The sequence below is a fragment of the Tupaia chinensis genome, unplaced genomic scaffold, assembly GCF_000334495.1.
Source record: "Tupaia chinensis unplaced genomic scaffold, TupChi_1.0 Scaffold000377_2, whole genome shotgun sequence".
NCBI lineage: Eukaryota > Metazoa > Chordata > Mammalia > Scandentia > Tupaiidae > Tupaia > Tupaia belangeri.
In genome coordinates this window covers 3,715,512-3,735,367 of record NW_006159876.1, presented here as the reverse complement: position 1 = coordinate 3,735,367, position 19,856 = coordinate 3,715,512, and the positions used below count along the sequence as shown (strand labels likewise).

Below are 19,856 nucleotides of genomic sequence, written 5' to 3'. Positions count from 1 at the left end.
CAGCAGTTAGCCTAATGGCTATGTCACTGGACGCCCATGTCATCGACCGCGGCTCGAGTCCCCGACCCGGTGGCTTAAACTCATGCCGGACGCGTGTGTGTGCCCAAGATCCTGAGAGGAGAACGGAGGAGAAGAGATTGTGGCATGGCCATACCCCCTGAGGGGTGATTTCTTGATTTCTGTCTCTCTGGTGAGCACATGTGTCCTATAGCAAAAACCTCTCAAAAAAAAAAAATTAAGGCTACCAATATAACAATACTCGGAAAACTATATCATGATACACAAATATTACGTATTACATGTTTTGACGGGTTACCTATGTCAATGTTTTCTCTTCCCAGTGCCACGAGTGAGAGAAATAGTATTTCTCTGTATAAACTCCTATGGGGCAAAAAGCCATAGAGAAATGATCAGTATCCATATAGACCATATGTTCGCTACAGAAATGATTATATGCTAACATATGCATAAAATATTCTAATGAATTACTAAGCAAATAATACGAATCTGTTAAGAGAAATAACATATTCATTAAAGAGAATGACTTACCTCTGTCTTTTAAAATGTGGACACTTATTTAGTGTCTCTAAAATCTGACTCATCGGTCCATAGACATCATTCATTTTAATGCTTCTCACCATACTTTTCAACAGATCCTGGTTAAATGAGTTATCACTTTTTTGCAATAAATGGACCATTGGATATTTTTGGGCTGTAAAAGAACAAAACAGCAGGTGAAGGAAAATATCCTGTGTAGGAAGGAGAAGAAAATTAAGCAGCAGCTGATGGCTATTCAAGAAGTGACAAAGCGCCAAAATAAATTAAAGGCAATAGATAAAAGAATAGAAACCTAAGAATGAAGAAAGCCGAAAGGAAAAAAAATACGACACATGATGACAAAAACAGGCCTAACACTTTCTGTGTGGTTTCAAATAGACAATAACTAAAAATACGGTTTCCCGTAAAGCAGCCACTGAAGGAAATTCTGTATCAGCAGCCTGGGATGGAAACAAATAAAAAATAAATAAAAGAAGAAATTGGGACAGGCAATGTGCTGAAAGCTGAACTCACAGCCAACCCCTCCAGCACACACATGGCACCCTTCAAAAAACCAACCAACTAAACAAAAACCCCACTCGACTTCCATAGACAGTAGCACTAAAAAAAAATAAAAAAAATCAAACTTTACACTCACTCTCAAACAAAAGAGTACGATTTTGACCTGTAAGACAAAAAGCAGTACAGTAGAATGAAAGTCAGTTACATGTCAGTGTAGGCCATTAGAAGCAAGTACAGAGTCCAGTCATGAGCCTGTCTGCATTCTCTGCGGGCACTTACTGTGGGCATTCCAGAGGATGTACAAGGGCTGTCCTGGGTCTTGATGCAATTTCATGTTATCCCATAACATCTGTATTAAAACATGCTTACTGTCTTCAGACATGCAGTGCCGGGGAATCTGTGTCACAGAATGCACAAACATTCATTAGTGCGCCTTATGGGCTAATTTTTATAAATATTTTCTCAATTCTAATAAATATCTTTTTGGGATGAAGAGAGATAAGAGAACAGAAAATGACTGATTTATATGCATTTGATGTATGCTGAGAGAAAGGCTCAGTTGAGGGGCTAATGATCTGTCTATCCATCTATTTATTTAGGAGAGGTTTTTGCTATAGAGCGCATGCGTTCGCCAGAAAGACAGAGAGAGACAGAGAGGTAGAAAGTGAGAAATCACCCCTCGGGGGGATGGCTACGACACAATCCCTTCTCCTCCATTCTCCTCTTGGGATCTTGGGCACGCACACATGCGCGCCTGGCGTGAGTTTAAGCCACTGAACCACGGTCGACCACACGGGAGACCAGCAACATTGCCACTATGCCAACTGCTGGACCCGATCTATCTTTCTTTTTTAAAAATTGTTTTGCTATTCGGTATGTATGCTCCCTTAAGAAAGAGAGAACAGAGAGAGAGGAGAGAGAGGAAAAGTGAGAAATCACCTCCAGAGGGGATGGCCATGCCAGAATCACTTCTCATGCACTTTCCTCTTGGGATTTGGGGCACGTACACACACACACACACACACACATGCTCAGTGGGATTTTCAAGCCATGTAAGTTCTAGCCACTGTAACTTCCACGCCCCTGCTGGTCCACTGATGATCTTTTTAAAGTAGTAGGTTTAATGAATACCAGAGATCAGTGAGAAAGGGTACCAGGTATGAGGAGGAGCTAATCTTGCCTCTACTCATGACTGGAAATCCAGAGAAACGCAAACCCAGGAGGCCTAGTCCACATTAGTGACCCTGGCCCAGATAACTGAGTTAACATCGCTGTCTTGCATTCATGATGTACTGAAGATCCAAAGCACATTCACAATCACAGACATGAAGAACAAGCGAGGAGACAAGGTTCCTAAACTTAGATGCTGTAATTGTTTTTTAAAAAGTTATTTATTTAACTTTATTGATCATTATTATTATTATTATTTTAATTTGCTAGAGGGCATGTTAGCTCACCAGAAACAGAAACAGAAAGTGAGAAAGCAAGTCCACGTCTGGGACTGGGACCACAGTCAGCCATGTGGGAGCCCAGTGCCTTAACCCCTACGCCACCTGCTGACCCCAAGACATGCTGCAATTCAGTGGCAGTGATAGTACGTGAAAGAGTACAAACATATCGAAGATACAAATGGACAAGTAACAAACTGAAGACTGAAATGCTGAGCAAGCACTCAGAGTAAAGGAACGAGGAGAATGGAGTGACAGATATGAGTGACAGATACCCGCCGAAAACAGGTTGGGCTCATTTTAAAAGAAGGTGTAAGCTATGAGTGGGGCTAACTCTCAAACTCTTCTCATAAGAGCCATTTCTAGATTATTCTTGAAGGTGCAACAGAAATTTGAGCACATTTTACAAAAATTTTAGAAGAAGGCTGGAATGCATGACTACGCAGACTGTAAGAAAAACATCTGGAAATGCAACAAAAACAATTGGATTTATCTAATGATTCAGAGGGTTATTAAAAATACTAAGCATAAAAATAAACCTTACTTTTTATCATTAGGAACATGCAAATATTACAATGGTTACAACAGCACTGGCTGCCAGGTAATTTTTACTCTCATACCTTTGAATACTTGTTACAATGCTCAGAAGAGAGAATCAATCCAGGTAGGTTACTGGGCAAGTCGAGGCGTCTGAAATACCACACCAGGTTCCAAAACACGATCGGGTGATGGTCCACGAAGTCTGCCACCGTGATTGCATGGTCGCCTTCGTTTTCCAGCAAGCTTTCCAGCTCCTTCCACACCACTAGCGGACTGAGATATGGGACAGTGACAGGGTCTGGACTTGGAAGGTGCCACTCTAATCCTAGAGAGTCCTGTTGAGTAAATAAAAACCATGAATGGTATATTAAAGAATGATGGGACCAGCAGTTAGCGTAACGTCTATGTCGTTGAACTCCCACGTAGTCGACCACAGTTCACGTCCCGGACCCGGTGGCTTAAACTCATGCCGGGCACATGTGCGTGCATGCCCAAGATCCTGAGAGGAGAATGGAGGAGAAGGGATTGCGGCGTAGCCATCCCCCCCGGGGGGGGGGGTGATTTCTCTCTTTCTATCTCTCTGTCTTTCTGGCAAGCACACGCGCCCTATAGCAAAAACCTCTCAAAAAAAAAAATGATAGTAAAATATTTTTTAAAATCCCAGTTAATGATTTTCATATGAATAGAAAGGTAATATATCATGGGATAAGAGATTCTTTTTTGGCAATAATAAAATGGAATCTACTAAGACTATTTAGGACAAGGGGAACAAAATCATATGTAAAGGACCAATTTCCAAATTAAAAAAAAAAATGGGAACCAGCAGTTAACGTAATGGCTATGTTGCTGGCTCCCCACCGAGTTCGACCACAGTTCACGTCCCGGACCCGGTGGCTTAAACTCATGCCGGGCACATGTGCGTGCATGCCCAAGATCCTGAGAGGAGAATGGAGGAGAAGGGATTGCGGCGTGACCATCCCCCCTGGGGGGTGATTTTTCTTTCTGTCTCTATGTCTCTCTGTCTCTCTGGCGAGCAGATGTGCCCTATCGTGAAAACCTCTCCAAAAAAAAAAAAAAATCACCAAAATACATACTGTAGCTCCTTGTAACGTAGCTGGCAGGCTGCCTGTAGGAATGAGCTTCTGTCCTCCAGTATCCTCCTTATCCAAGGGGCCGTAAGTACTAATGCTCCTGACCATTGGAAATAGCGGACATTTGGATGTAGCTGTTTTTGACCTGTTGGCAGGGATCTCAATACTTCGGGCACAGGAATTTTCCTGCAGTTTCAATTTGCTTAGGAATTAAAAAAAAGAAAAAAAGCACATTAGTGCCTACATTTGCTTTATTTCATCTAGAAGAACTATGTTCTCTTTAGAATCAGCTGGGCATAGCAAAATAAATCAAAGGAAATCTGGTACTCAGTCTCTAACTGGGAAACAGGATATATTTTAAAGTGGTGCAGTCCTGCAAATTTCTTTTTTATCAAGTAAATTTAAAATGGTCAAGATTTGGGCCAGCCACGTAGCATGGTAGTGCAGACGGCTGGACCCCACATGGCAGAGTGTGTGGTTAGAGTCCCAGATCTGGTGACTTGGAAAAATCCCAAATCCTGAAAGGAGAATGGAGGAGAAGGGATTGTGGTGTGCTCACCACCTGGGGCGTGATTTCTCACTTTCCCTCTCTTTCTTTCTCTCTCCCTAATCTCTCTCTGGAGAGCACTTGCACCCTATAGCAAAAACTAAAATAAATAAATAAAATGTAACATATTCAAGATTCATTCACTTACTCAAAACACTTAGTTACTCAAAACACTTATATTTTCACTTAGTGAACTTTTTTTTTGTTAAGACAGGGCCTTACTATGTTGTTGGTCCATGCTGGCTATGAACTCACAACCCTCCTGCCTCAGCCTCCCCTGTAGCCGGGATTACAGGCATGTGCTACTATGTATTGCTTTCTAGGGGCCAGAAATCAAATCAGGCCTCTCATGAGGCATCTGCCTGCTAAGCAGCAGTGTCAACTAGCAATGTGGTATCTTGGCTGGGCCACAGATGGCTTTTATATAGCAGGGACCACACTAGGCCGCAGAGATACAGAGCAGAGAACAGGTACATTTTCCCCTAGGAGAAAGCTAGGAGAAGACAAAGATAAAGGGCCACCGTAGTCCTATGATAAAAGAAGGTACACATACAGAGTTTTTTATAACCTGAGTATTTAGGATCAAACAGGTCACCTCGCCCTGTCAAGATCATATAGACACTGTTTTTACGCATGCTTCCCAAGATGGCATCACTTGTCCAGCTATTCATGGCTTATATGGCACATTTACAAAATAGAATTTCTGCCCCCCCCCTTTTCTTTTAAGATTTTTTGCCATAGGGTGCATGTGCTCACTGGAGAGAGATGGAGAGAGGGAAAGTGAGGAATCACCTTGCAGAAGGATGGCCACATCTCAATCCCTTCTTCATTCTCCTCTTGGGATTTGAGGTATGCACACACATGTGCCTGGTGTGATTTTCAGGCCACCGGGACTGGGATTCAAATCACAGTTGGCCAGGTGCGAGTATAACACCTTAACCACCATGCTACCTGCTGGCTCCCTGCAATTGTTTTAAGTGTAGCTTTCCCTATAGTAGGTTTACTGTATAGGTCCAATGTAATATTACAGTTCTTACATCAAGCTCCAAATGTTTTCTGAGATTATTAAATGTTCCTAAGTAAAAAACTAGACATTGTAAAGTAGAAGCTATTAGTGACTTAATTCTTGAGGTGATGGAGATAAGGAAAAGATAGCTATTATAAACTTCAAATATCTTATAGTTTTTTTAATCTTTAAAATGCTAGTAAACATTATCATATGCACATGCGATTTAAACTGCAGGGATTCATAAACAGAATTCATAAACAGATTCATAAACTCTTAGCTGTTCATATTTAACATTTGGGTTATTAGAGATTTTTTAATACTGTTTTAATTTGGGATAAAAATTTAAGATTATGAATCTATGATTCATAGAAGTTTAAACCTTGAAATTATCAACTCATTTTTCTGTCATATATCTAAAAATACATGTAATACAGGTTCTTTAAAAACAGTGCCACAGAATCATGATTACCTATTTAGATCAAAATTCCCCTGGGCAGAGAGAGCAGATGTGTCAAGACCCGAGGCTGAGGTTGAAATGCAAGACTGCCTTGTCTGACTTGAAAATGAAGATGAAAAGTGCATGTTTTCTGTAGACAGGCTTGGCTTCAAAAAATATCTGTAACGTGAATCAAAGGAGCTTTTTGAGAAAGAGATGCTCTAGGAAACATAATCCTTAAACATGAAGGAAAACACCCCACATATATCATTACCTTCCAGGTCGTCTTAAATCTCTGATTTCGACATTCAGAAAGGGCAAGAAAAGATTGCCACAGAACGGGCACGTGGTATTGAGATTTGAGTCATCTGCCGTCCAGCCTGCCATAATCTCCTCGTCATGGACAAGACAATCACAGGTTCTACACCGAGAGCAACTTGAGATGAGAACCTAGAGAAGATGGTTCTTTTTAAAGTAAACTAGTTTCTCCACATCATGAATTAAAAACCATTTCAATTCATAACACTACTGGAAAATTAAAACTCAGATGGTTTCAGAAGTTACAAATAAAAAATAGATAACATTCAGTGCATTATATACTCATCTTCAACTTTCAGCTAAATCCACTCTAAAATTTTGCCTGAAAGGGATGCGTGCATTTAAATGAGTATTTTCTCCTCTCATTATAATTACTATAAAATGTACTGTAGTCTTAGTAATAGAAAAGTAAACCCGAGTTTTAATTTGTTAATAACCATGGCCAGCAGGTGGCACAGAGATTAAAGTGCTGGATGTCAATACAGTCGAATAGGCAGTTTGAGTCCCAGACCTGGCAGCTTGAAAAACATGGAGTGCCTGTGTGTGGTGGTGTGTGTGTGTGTGTGTGTGTGTGTGTGTGTGTGTGTGTGTGTGCGCGCCCAACATCCCAAGAAGAGAATGGAGGTGAAGGGATTGCAGTGTGGCAATCCCTCGGGAGGTGACTTCTCACTTTTCCTCTATTTCTATCTGTCTTTGTCTCTCTTTCCAGCAAGTGCACACACTCTGAAGCAAAATAACTTACCAAAAAAAAAAAAAAAGAAAAAAGAAAAAGTAAAACAACACAGGATCAGCAAGTGGTGGAGTGATTATTTCGCTGGACTCTCACATGGCCAACCACGGTTCAAGTCCTGTACCCAGCGGCTTGAAACTCATGCTGGGTACACGTGCATGCATGTCCAAAATCCCAAGAGGAAAGTGGAGAGACACTTTCTGTCTCTCTGGCAAGTGCACATGCCTTCTAGCAAAAATATCTCTCCAATCAACCAACCAACCAACCAACCAACCAATCAAAACAGAACTTCCTTTTTCCTTTTTCTTTCTTTCTTTTTTTTAGGTTTTGCCATAGGGCATGTGTGCTCACCAGAGAGAGACAGAAAGGGAGAAATCATCTCCCACCCAAAGGGGAGGAAAACACCCCACATATATCATTACCTTGCAGGTCGTCTTAAATCTCTTATTTCAATATTCAGAAAGGGCAAGAAAAGATTGCCACAGAACGGGCATGTGGTATTGAGATTTGAGCCATCCACAATCCCTTCTCCATTCTCCTCTCAGGATTTTGGGCATACACACATGTGCCTGGTGTGATTTTCAAGCCGCCGGGTCAGGACTCAGTCATATGGGAATCCAATGTCCTAACTACTGCACCACCTATTGGCCCATAAATACAGAAATTTCTGAAGCCACCAGAAACTTCGTAAAGTCAGTATCAGTGCCCAGTATTTATTTTCCAGCTGTATGCAAATTTATTTCTTAGATTTATGCAAATTAGCATGAAATAGCAACTACTTACAAATGTATTTGGAACCAATTTGTACAGAAAAATCAGTAAAACATGACATAATGAGATATAGAAGCATATCCAGCAGAGATCTACATCAAACTGACAGAAAGAATGAAAACCATGGTGGAATAAACTGACAATACAACATCATAACTATTCCCTGAACCCTCACCAGGAAAGTTAGTAAAACTGATGGTAAAAGTTGAGGATACAACATAAACATTCAAAGAGACATACGCATGGCAAAGAATAAAAACGAATGTTGAAATGAACATGCTTCTTTCTGCGTGTTGACAAATCTCAAAGCAAATATGGAACAAGGCTAATAAATTAGTATGATTTCAATAATCAGAACTGATGAGTATTCAAAAACCGGATTTTAACTTTATTCAGATGCAATCTACCTTCTGACATCTCACACATTATGTATTTAACCTGTGTTAGTCTACCGGGGACCATCGACACTTCAGAAATAGAAATACTGTAAAACAGTACATTTAGTTGCGCTGTTGACTAAAATCATACCTCCATTGCATAGTTCTGGAAGATATTTGTATTACTTGTGTTGAAGGAAGACGACACTTCTGATTTTCCAGGTAAGGCAAACTTTGACAGGGATCCTGTTCATTTTAAAAAGGAAAGAGAAAAACCATCCAGATTAATGACAAAGTATATCAGAATCTTTCACTTTTAAAAAGTCTCTAAAATACCAACCTGCTCTTTCTCTCTCTCTCTCTCTATATATAATGTGTGTATATATGCTATATATTTTTATATATACATCATATATATTATATATGTATATATAAATATATATATATATATATTTTTTTTTTTTTAAAGAAAAAACATTTTTTCAGAAATCACAATCCCTTTTCCGTCATTCTCCTCCCAGGATCTTGGGCATGCATGTACATGTACCCAGTACATGCATGCCCTGATTTTTAAGCCACCAGGTCTGAGACTCAAACCATGGACAGCCATGTGACATCTGCTGGCCCCAACCTGCTATACTTAAAATATTAAAGTCAATCTAGAAAAAACGAATAAAGAAAAAAGATTTTTTTTTCAGTGCATATGCTTGTGTTTTGAGTACACACCCGAGGGAATGTGCTCCAATCCCACTGAGCCCATGTGCTGGGTGAGCTCATTCATCACTGTTTTTATGAAGCACTTGGTGTATACGGCTATAAAGCATTCTAGTCGTTTGTTATTTATATTTTTCTCATGTTTGAAATACAGTAAAGAGTTCAGTTCTAAGGTCTGAAAAGCATATGGGAACAGCAGTTGGTGCAATGGCTATGTCGCTGAACTCCCATGTAGTCAAACGCGGTTCGAGTCCTGGAGCCGGTGGCTTAAACTCATGCCAGTTATGTGTGTATGTCCAAGATCCCGAGAGGAGAATGGAGAAGGGACTGTGGCATGGCTACCCCCCATGGGGGGGGGTTTTTCGCTTTCTGTTTCTCTCTGTCTTTATGACAAGTGCACATGCCCTATAGCAAAAAAACCCCCAAACCCCAAAAAACTCCAAAATAAATAAATAAGTAAAAAATAAGGTCTAAAAAGCATAAAGTAGCTAACCTTATTTCAAATCATGAAAAGATCTAGTGGTAATTCTTGGCCTTATAAGAATCACTTAAGGGCCCAGCAGTTAGCGTAATGGCTATGTCGTTGGACTCCCATGTAGTTGACCGTGGTTCACGTCCCGGACCCGGTAGCTTAAAATTTACGCCAGGCGCGTGTGCGTGCGTGCCCAAGATCCCGAGAGGAGAATGGAGGAGAAGGAATTGTGGCGTGGCCATCCTCCCTGGGGGGTGATTTCTCACTTTCTGTTTCTCTGTCTCTATCTTTCTGGCAAGCGCACACGCCCTATAGCAAAAACCTCTCAAAAAAAAAAAAAAAAAAAATCACTTAAAAGACCAGAAGATAAATGGTTACATTGCTGGACTCCCATGCAGTCAACTGCGGTTTGAGTCTCAAACCTGGTACTTAAAACTTACACTGGGTATGTGTGCATGCATACTCAAGATCATGAGGAAAGAATGGAGGAGAAGGGATTGTGGCATGACTATTCCCCCTGGGGTGATTTCTTGTTTTATATCTCTCTGTCTCTCTTTCTATGTCTGGTGAGTACATGCACCCTATAGCAAAAATCTCTTTCTCCCCCCTCCCCCCCAAAAAAAGAATCATTTAAGAACTGGTATAGTAATCTTGCTCATAAGCACTAGTTAACAGTTTTTAAATATATTTTTTGTTTTCTTTTTCTCTCTCTTTTTAATGATAGAAAGTGCATGCATGGGGGTGGGAGAGAGAGAGAGGCAGGTAGAGAAAAAGCACCCTCGACAAGGTCCCACCATAACCTCTAGCTGCTCAGGGTCCTGCATGTCCCTATGTATACCCAGTATGCTTTTCAGGCTGGCGTGGGATCCAAACCAAGTCGCCGTATGGCTTACAGCACTGCAGGTGCTAGCATTATTGCTGTACCACATGATTGGGCTCCAAAGTATTTTCTCTTTTATTAATTAACTAATTTATTTAAAAGAGATTTTTTCTATAGGACACATGCACTCGCCAGAGAGACAGAAAGCAAGAAATCATCCCTCAGGGGAGATGGCCATGCTGCGATCCCTTCTCCTCCATTCTCCCCTTGGGATCTTGGGCATGCGTGCACACATGCCCAGCATGTGTTTTAAGTTGACAGGTCTGGAACTTGAACTGCAATCGACAACGTGGGAGTCCAGTGACATAAGCATTGCACCACCTGCTCGTCCCCCAAAGTATATTCTTAAGAGGAATGGGGTATTAGTTGGTACTAAAACAACAACAAAAATCAAGGGATTTCTATGGTTAAATCAGTTTTTAAAAAAATAAATTCAAATTTTAATTCAAATTTTTGAGGGACCAGCAATTGGTATAATGGCTATGTTGCTGGACTCCCATGTAGTTGACTCCAGGTTGAGTCCCAGACTTGGTGGCTTAAACTCATGCTGGGCACATGTGCATGTGTGTCCAAGATCCCGAGAGGAAAAGGTATTGTGGCGTGGCCATCCCCCGTGGGGAGTGATTTCTCGCTTTCTGTCTCTCTGTCTCCCTCTTTCTGGTGAGCACACATGCCCTATAGCAAAAACCTCTCCAAAAAATAAAATAAAAGAATTTTAATTTAAATTTTCCACAAACTTAATTTTAAACCATTTATTCATTATAGAGTATGTGCATGACATGTAAGATTAAGAGTAGAGGCCCCTGTCAGGTTGCGATCCTTTCTCCAGTCCTCCAGCCCATTGGATCTGGGGTACCTGCACGCGTGGCTGGCATGCTTTAGGCTGACCGGGCTGGGGATTCGAGACATGGTGACCATGTGGGACTCTGCATTCTTGAGCAGTACATTACCACTACACCATGGAACCAGCTCTCAAATCAGCTGCTGACAGTGGTTGTTTCTTGTTAGTAAAATGGGAGGCAATCTACACCTTTTCTACACATTTTTTTCATGTTATCATTAAATTTTATGCATAAGCATTGGTAGTTTTACAAATATGAAAGTAAAAAAAAAAAAAAAAAAAAGCAGTGATGTAAACTACCAGTTCATGGAAAGTAGAGGTGACAAAAACCCTCTGAAATACCCCACAGGGACGTAACAGCACGTAGCAGGTGTTGACAGCACTGACTCCAATTCTGAAAGATTCTGCTGTGGGTAAACGCCTATCAAACAGCATTGCATGCTACAGAGAAACCTTTTGTGAAAGGAAGAGTCTATCGATGTGGCAAACGTCACTGTTGTCTTATCTTAGGGAACTGGAAGCTCAGCCAGGTGGCACAGGCAGTAAGCCAAGCTGCAGTGCTGGAAGCCACATGGCAGATTTCCGAGGTCTGGATCCCTGGGTGGGCCTGAAAACACACCAGGTAAGTGTGCCTGTGTCCACGACCTCGATGAGCTGGAGGCCTGGGCAAAGGGAATCACGGACACAAGACCCCGTTGAGAGTGCGTCTCTCCCCCGCCGCCATGTTTGCATATGTTCTCTCCATCTGAATAAAATAAATACAGTGGGGAAAAGAAGAGCGTAGGTTTTGGGACCAACTGCAGTGGCGCAGGTAGGAGGGCTGCACAATGGCAGGGGTATCTGGGAGGCCAGGTTTGTTCCCAGCCCAACCTGCACCTGTGGTCTTAATTAACGGGGCGGTTGGGGCAGAAGGATCACAGTGTGGCAGGACCCAGTCAAAGCTACCCATCTTCCTTCTGTGAGCTCCCTCTCTCTCTCATATATATAAAAAGATAAGAAACTGCTGCAGTCACTCCACATTTCAGTAATCGTAACCTCATTAGTGAGTAGCCATCATTGTGGAGGCTAGAGCATCCAACGACAAAAAGTCTACAACTTGCTGAAGCCTCAGATGATTGTTGGCACTTTTTACCAATAAAGTATTTTTATTTTTTATTGACAAAGTGCATGTGACCTTGGCAGAGACAGAGACAGAGAAAAATAGAAAGCACTCCCCCTCCCCCCGGAGTGTGGTCACACCACAATCCCTTCTCCATCCTATTGGGATTTCAGGCAGGCACATATGCTTGCTGTATTTTTCAAGCTACTGGGGCTGGGATTTGAACCACAGTCAGCCATGTGGACTCTGGCTCCCTCAATTGCTAGGTTATGGGGCCAGCCAACAAAGTATTTGATTTTTAAAGAATTATTTATTTAATTTTATTTATCCATTCATTTATTTTAATTTGACCTGAGAGAGAGAGAGAGAGAGAGAGGAGAAAGAGAGGGAAAGTGAGAAAGCAAGCCACCAGGTTACGAACTCAACCCATGGTCGACCATGTGGTAGTGTCCAGTGCCTTAACCACCACACTACCTGCTGGTCCCAACCAATAAAGTATTTTAAAATTACAGCACAGATATTGTTTTTTTTTTTTTTTTTGACATAATGTTATTGCATACTTAGTAGACCACAGTATAGTATAAATGCATGTTTTACATGTACTAGGAAACCAAAATTCATGTGACTTACTTTATTGTGATATTTGCTTTATTGCCATAGTCTGGAACTAAACCCATAATGCCCCTGAGGTACAGCTGTATATGTAATAGTGTACACTTTATATGTTATACTTTAACAAATATTATAGTTTAAAATATATAACATAAAAGTCTCTTATTTTAGAAACACGTACTTAATTTTTTAAAAAAGATGTTTTGCCGTAGGTATGCATGCTCACTGGATAGAGAAATAGAGAGGGAAAGTGAGAAATCACATCCCGGGGGAATGGCTATGCTGCAATCCCTTCTCCTCCACTCTCCTCTTGGGATTTTGGACATGCAACCACACATGCCTGGTGTGATTTTCAAGCTACCGGGTCTGGAACTTGAACTGCGGTTGTCCATGTAGGAATCCAGTGCCTTAACCACCATGCCACCTCTGGTCCCCATATTTAAGTATTTATGAATAAGATTATATGATGTCTGGGATTTACTTTAAAATAATCCAGTGGGGCAGAAAAAAAAAACCCTGTTGGCAACAGAGAGAATGGACTAGATAAAAACAGACTAGCCATTTGTTGAAGTCGAATGAAGGGCACACGGATGTTCATTATGATAATCCTATGACAATCCTGCTACTTTGTGTATGTTTGAAAATTGCCACAATAAAAGGTAACTATCTCTGTCTACCTACCTATCTAACTTCCCACTTTTAACATTTTTATTTTATTTTTTTTAGGTTTGTGCTATAGGGTGCAGGCTGCCCACTCGAGAGAGAGCCAGCCAGCTGGGTGGTGAGAGGAAAAGCAGGCAGTCACTGCCTGGGGGAATGGCCATGCTGCAATCCCTTCTCCTGGGATGTTCAGTATGCACACACACCTCTCTGGCATGATTTCTAAGCCACCAGGTCCAGGACTTAAACTGCAGTTAACCATACAGGAGTCCAACACCTTAACCATTATGCCATCTGCTGGCCCCACCAAGCGTACTTTTCAAGTTACTGGGTTCAGGAATCAAACTGCAGAGTCAGCCATGTAGGAGCCAGTCACTTATTAAATATTTTTAAGAGATTTTTGCTATAAGGGTACATGTGCTCACTGGGGTGACAAAGAGACAGAAAGTGAGATATGCCCCTGGGGGATGGCCATGCCACAATACGTTCTCCTCCATTCTCCTCTTGGGATTTTGGGGACACACATACATGCACCTAGCATGAGCTTTTTTAAGTTGCTGGGTCCGGGGCTCAAACTGTGGTTTACTAGGTGGGAGTCCAGTGATATAACCATTACGCCATCTGCTGGCCCTAGGATCGAGCTTCTTTAACCACTATGCCACTGGGAAGACCCCTGATGAAAAATTTTTTTTTTTTTTTGCCATAGGATGAATGTGCTCAGTGAGGAGACAGAGAAACAGACAGAAAGTGAGAAATCACGCCCCCGCCAGGGGGCATCACCACACAGCAATCCTTCTTCATTCTCCTCTTCGGATTTTGGGCATGCACACACACGTACCTGGCATGAATTTTAAGCCACGGGGTCTGGGACTCAAACCGTGGTCAACTACGTGCGTGCTGGTCCCTTGACCAAGTATCTTAATCAGGAGTCAAATCTCATTTTGTACATGTGGGCTAGGAACAGTTTCTAAAAGTTTTTACATTTTAATAAATACTATAGTTTAAAATATATAACATAAAAGTCCTTTACATTTATTTATTTATTTATGATTTTTGCTATAGGGCACACGTGCTCACTGGAGAGACAAAGAGACAGAAAGTGAGAAATCACCCCCAGAGGGATGGGCATGCCGTGATCCCATCTCCATTTTCCTCTCAGGACTTTGGACATGCATGCACATGTGCCCAGTGTGAGTTTTAAGCCGCCGGGTCCGGGACTCGAACCACAGTTGACTACAAGGTAGTCTAGCAACGTAACCATTACGCCATCCACTGGTCTCCAAAATATTTTATTTTAGAAACACATATTTAAGCTTTTGTTAAAAAAGATTTTCTGCCATAGGCAAGTGTGCTCGCTGGAGAGAAACAGACAGAGGGAAAGTGAGAAATCGCACCCAAGGGAAATGGCTAAGTTGCAATTTTTTCTAAAAACAGAAAAAAGACAATAAAAGCGTATGTGACAGAGATGTACATGATCCCCCCAGAACTAAAAACTTTACTATGTAACTCCTCATAGAAAGTCTGGCAACCCCAGAAAATATTTTAAAAGAATCCAAGTAACACTGATGAGTTCCTTTATAACAGGGGTCCCTAGTCCCTGGGCTAGATGGCAGGAGGTGAGCATGTGTAGCTTCATCCGTACTTACAGCCACTCCTCATTACTCCTCCTACTGCCTGAGTCCCGCCTCCCGTCAAATCATTGGAGGCCTTAGAGTCTCATAGGAGCCTCCAGATGGGATTGTCTAGTTGCAGAAAAACATGCTCAAGATTCCCATAGATTCTTCTTTTTTTTTTGGAGAGGTTTTTGCTATAGGGTGCATGCGCTCGCCAGAAAGACAGAGAGAGACAGAGAGACAGAAAGCGAGAAATCACAATCCCTTCTCCTCCATTCTCCTCTCAGGATCTTGGGCACACATGTACATGCGCCCAGCCTGAGTTTTAAGCCACCAGGTCCAGGACGCGAACCATAGTCGACTACATGGGAGTCCAGTGACACAGCCATTACGCTAACTGCTGGTCCCAAGACTCCCATTGATTCTGATGAGTTGTGTAGTTATTTCATTATATATAAAAATGTAATAATAATAGGAATAAAATGTACAATAAATGTATTATGCTTAAATCATCCCAAAGCCCCTCCCCTCCACCAGTCCATGGAAAAATTATCTTCTACAGAATCAGTTTCTGGTGCCAAAAAGGTTAGAGTCCACTGCTTGATGGACAGGAAAATCTTTTCTAATAGCTCAAATCCAGAAGCAATACAGGAAAAGACTGATTACTCTGATGGCAGAAAATTAAAAATTTACACATGGTAAAAAACAAAAAGTCCTCAAACTTGATGAACTTAGATAAGGTACTTACATCCTACCTGAGACAAAAGATTCATTTCCTAATGTAAAAAAAAGCTAAAACTTACAAAACAAGAACAAAACCCAAAAACCTCACTAATAATTAAAATGTAGGAAAAAGGCAGTCCACAGAAATGGAATGCAAATGGTCCTTAAACATATTAACAGTTTCAACTTCACTTTTATGAGAGAAATATAGCCCTGTGGAAGGAAGCTTGGCTGTATCACTGAAGGTAAGAACTTTGAAGTATCTTTGAAAGATATACTGGCAGGGTCCAGCCGGTGATGTGGCAATTAGTGCTGAATTCTCACATGGCTGGTAGCAATTTGAGTCCTGGACCTGGTGGCTTAAAAATCACACCAAGTTGGGACCAGCAGATGGCGTAATGGTTATGTTGCTGGACTCCCAAGTAGTCAACTGCGGTTCAAGTCCTAGACCCGGTGGCTTAAAACTCAAGCTGGGTGCATGTGCGAACATGCTTACAATCTTGAGAGGAGAATGGAGGAGAAGGGATTATGGCAATGCCATCCCCCCTGGGGATGGGTGATTTCTTGCTTTCTGTCAGTCTCTCCAGCAAGCACACATGCCTTACAGTAAAAATCTCTCTAAAAAAGAAAAAAGAAAAGAAAAGAAAAAAAAGAAAAGAAAGAAAAGAAAAGAAAGGAAAAGAAAAGAAAAGAAAAGAAAAGGAAAATCACGTGTGTGTGTGTGTGTGTGTGTGTGTGTGTGTGTGTGCATGCATGCCCAAAATCCTGATAGGAGAATGGAGAAGGAACTTAGTGTGGCCTTCCTCCCAGGAGGGGGGGGGTTGCTGCTCACTTTCCCTCTCACTGTCTCACTCTCTCCTTTCCAGCAAACATACATGCCCAATGGAAAAATCCTTAAAAAAAAAAAAAAAGATATACTAGCAAAAATATAACAGGACATATATGCTTAGCAGCTCTTCAAAGACTAGAAACTTCCCAGCCCATTGATAGAGAGAGAAGTGATTAAAACAGACTATACGTCAACACAGGATGAACTTGGTGACCATCAAATTAAGTGGGGGACATGTTTATGTGATGGTACGGAATGACCTTCAGGATATAAATTTAAGTAAAAATAATAGCCCCAGGGGCACAGCAGTTAACGCCAGTGCTCTGCAAGGCATAAGGCCATATGCTGACTATGGGTTTGGATCCCTGGATGGGCCTGAGGACTAGAGGGCTAGGGAAGGGGATCGCATCTGCGGAGACCCTGTCAGGGCGCTGCTCTCCTCCTCTATGTGACTTTCTCTCTTGCACGTGTGCACTATGATTTAAAAAACAGATAAAGAATAGTGGGAAAATACTTAGGATATGTTACCTTTTGAGTAAGAAAACAGGAAGTAATAGGAATACATACAAGGGGAGCCAGCTCATAGCACAGTGGTTGATTTTTCTTTTCTTTTTCTTTCTTTTTTTTTTTTTTTTTTGCTATAGAGCGCGTGCGCTCACCAGACAGACAGAGGAGAGACAGGGAGATAGAAAGCGAGAAATCACCCCCCAGGGGGGATGGCCACGCTGCAATCCCTTCTCCTCCATTCTCCTCTCAGGATCTTGGGCACGCACATACATGCACCCAGCGTGAGTTTAAGCCACCGGGTCCGGGACTTGAACCACGGTCGACTACATGGGAGTCCAGCGACATAGCCATTACACTAACTGCTGGTCCCAGCACAGTAGTTGAGCACTGTGAACAGGGACCTGGATCCCACTTGGCCAAGCCCAGATCAAATCCTAGCCCAATGGCTTGGAACACATATTCACTGTGTCCCCAAATCCTGCTGGGACATAGAAGGTAAAAAATTGCAATGTGACCACATCCCAATGGGAGATGCTTTTTCTTTCTGGAAAGCACACATGCCCTCTGACAAAATAAATAAATTAAAAAATATATATACATGCAAACACAAGGAATCTTCAAAAAGTTCATGAAAACACATATTATAAAAAATTATGCAAGAATTTCAGAAGTTTGAATACTTTAATTCTATTTTCATGAACTTTTTGAAGTTCCCTGTATAAATACCTATACCTATATTTTTATAAAAGCAACAATGGGGGACCAGCAGATGTTGTAATGGTTATATTGCTAGACTCCCACATAGCCCACTGTGGTTCGAGTCTTGGATCCGGTGACTTAAAACTCACACTGGGCGCATGTGTATGCATGTGTGCCCAAAATTCTGAGGGAAGAATGGAGTTGAACGAATTGCAGCATAGCCATCCCCTAGGGGGTGATTTCTACTTTCTGTCTGTGTCTCTGATAAGTGTACAAGACCTATAGCAACAATCTCTCTCTCAAAAAAAAAAAAAAAAAAAAAAAAAAAAGGACCAATGGTGCCCAGCAGATGGCATAGCAGTTATGTTGCTGGACTTCCACATGGCTGACTGCAGTTCGAGTCCTGAAGCCAGTGTGCACATGTACTAAAGTAAAAATCACTAAGAAAAAAAGAAAAAAGAAAAAGCAACAATAGAAAAATAAACTAAAACCAAATAAAAATGGTTACTTCTAGGGACATGGAGAAAACAGGATGACGGGGTAGAGATGAAAGCTCGACTTCTCCCAAAGTGCCCTGGCTTTATTATTTCTATTTAGCCATGCAAATATTTGATAACATAAAAAAGCAAAATTAAATCATAAAGAAAAAGAGGGAAAGGTACCGCAAAGGAAATGAGCGGCACCAGCAGTGTGGTGTGACAGAACGGCTTGGACGAACCTTCCAAGGAGGCAGAGCTCTCCAGGCTGGTCCGGCTGAGGTCGATGCCCTTGGGCCCGGATGTAGCACTGCTCTCCTGGGAAGAAGTGGCTCCTTCCAACTCGTGGCAGACATCTTCATCTGTTAAAGAGGTAGATTCAGAATCCTGGGCTCCCACTGAAGAAAGACTGGTACGATCAGAACTTTGATCCTAAGGACATAATTATAAGCTTAATATCCTTCACATTTACAGTTAATTATTTATTACTTCTAAGGCAGAGAAACGCCTGTCTTCTAGCTACCAGCTGACTGATTAGTTAATCAGTATCACAACCTCTAGAGAAAATAACAATTTTACAGAGGCAAACTAATTTTCATAAACACATGCTAGACGTCAGTTTTTATATGTATTTATTTATTCATTGCCATAGGGCATGTGCACTTGCTGGAGACAGAGACAAAGGGAAAGTGAGAAAGCAATCCCCCTGGGGGGGTGGCCATGCTGCAATTCCTTTTCAATTCTCCTCTTGAGATTTTGGGCATGCAGGCACACACACCTGGCATTTTTTTTGTTTTTGTTTTTGTTTTTTGTTTTAAGTTGCTGGGTCTAGGGCTTGAACCACGAGAACCATGTGGGAATCAGCTGCCTTAATTTCCATGCTATTTTGCTGGTCCCAAGATCAGCTTTTAAGACACAATTTTTTAGTTCGACAAAGTATATGCCTATCAGTAAGGTAATCTTGCTGACTTTCCCTTCCTGCAAATCTCAGTCCAAGATGATACTACCAGAATTATATTTTATTCTTGTTCACAATCCAGGTTTCAAAGTTGGGGCCAGTAGTTAGCGTAATGGCTATGTTGCTGGACTCCCATGTAGTCGACTGCGGTTCGAGTCCCAGACCCGGTGGCTTAAACTCACGCTGGGCACGTGTGCGTGCGTGCCCAAGATCCCAAGAGGAGAATGGAGGAGAAGGGATTGTGGTGTGGCCATGCCCCCTGGGGGGTGATTTCTCACTTTCTGTCTGTCTCTGCCTGTCTGGTGAGTGCACACGCCATATAGCAAAAACCTCTCCAAAAAAAAAAAAAAAGAACAAAGTCAGTACCAGACTCAAACTGCACAGATGGCCATGTGGGATCCAGTGCATTAATCTTCAGGCCATGTGCTGGCCACTTGGTGCAAAAAA

General features: G+C 41.7%; 1 protein-coding gene across 7 annotated transcripts in view; it reads right to left on the bottom strand.

Moving 5' to 3' along the window:
• The window catches only part of DENND4A (DENN domain containing 4A), a 147,906-nt gene that overhangs the window by 6,484 nt on the left and 121,566 nt on the right, over window positions 1-19,856 (bottom strand). For 4 of the 7 annotated variants that reach the window (XM_027773820.1, XM_027773817.1, XM_027773818.1 and 1 more), the window contains 10 exons: window positions 18,694-18,883; window positions 8,478-8,572; window positions 6,405-6,580; window positions 6,164-6,310; window positions 4,142-4,340; window positions 3,128-3,382; window positions 1,339-1,456; window positions 1,196-1,222; window positions 550-712; window positions 317-381 (listed from right to left, as the gene is read on the bottom strand). In XM_027773820.1, the coding sequence (XP_027629621.1) occupies window positions 317-381; window positions 550-712; window positions 1,196-1,222; window positions 1,339-1,456; window positions 3,128-3,382; window positions 4,142-4,340; window positions 6,164-6,310; window positions 6,405-6,580; window positions 8,478-8,572; window positions 18,694-18,883 (1,435 nt within the window). The remainder of the gene's footprint in view (window positions 1-316; window positions 382-549; window positions 713-1,195; window positions 1,223-1,338; window positions 1,457-3,127; window positions 3,383-4,141; window positions 4,341-6,163; window positions 6,311-6,404; window positions 6,581-8,477; window positions 8,573-18,693; window positions 18,884-19,856) is intronic. The other 3 variants (XM_006153491.3, XM_006153492.3, XM_006153493.3) reach the window with 1 other exon arrangement.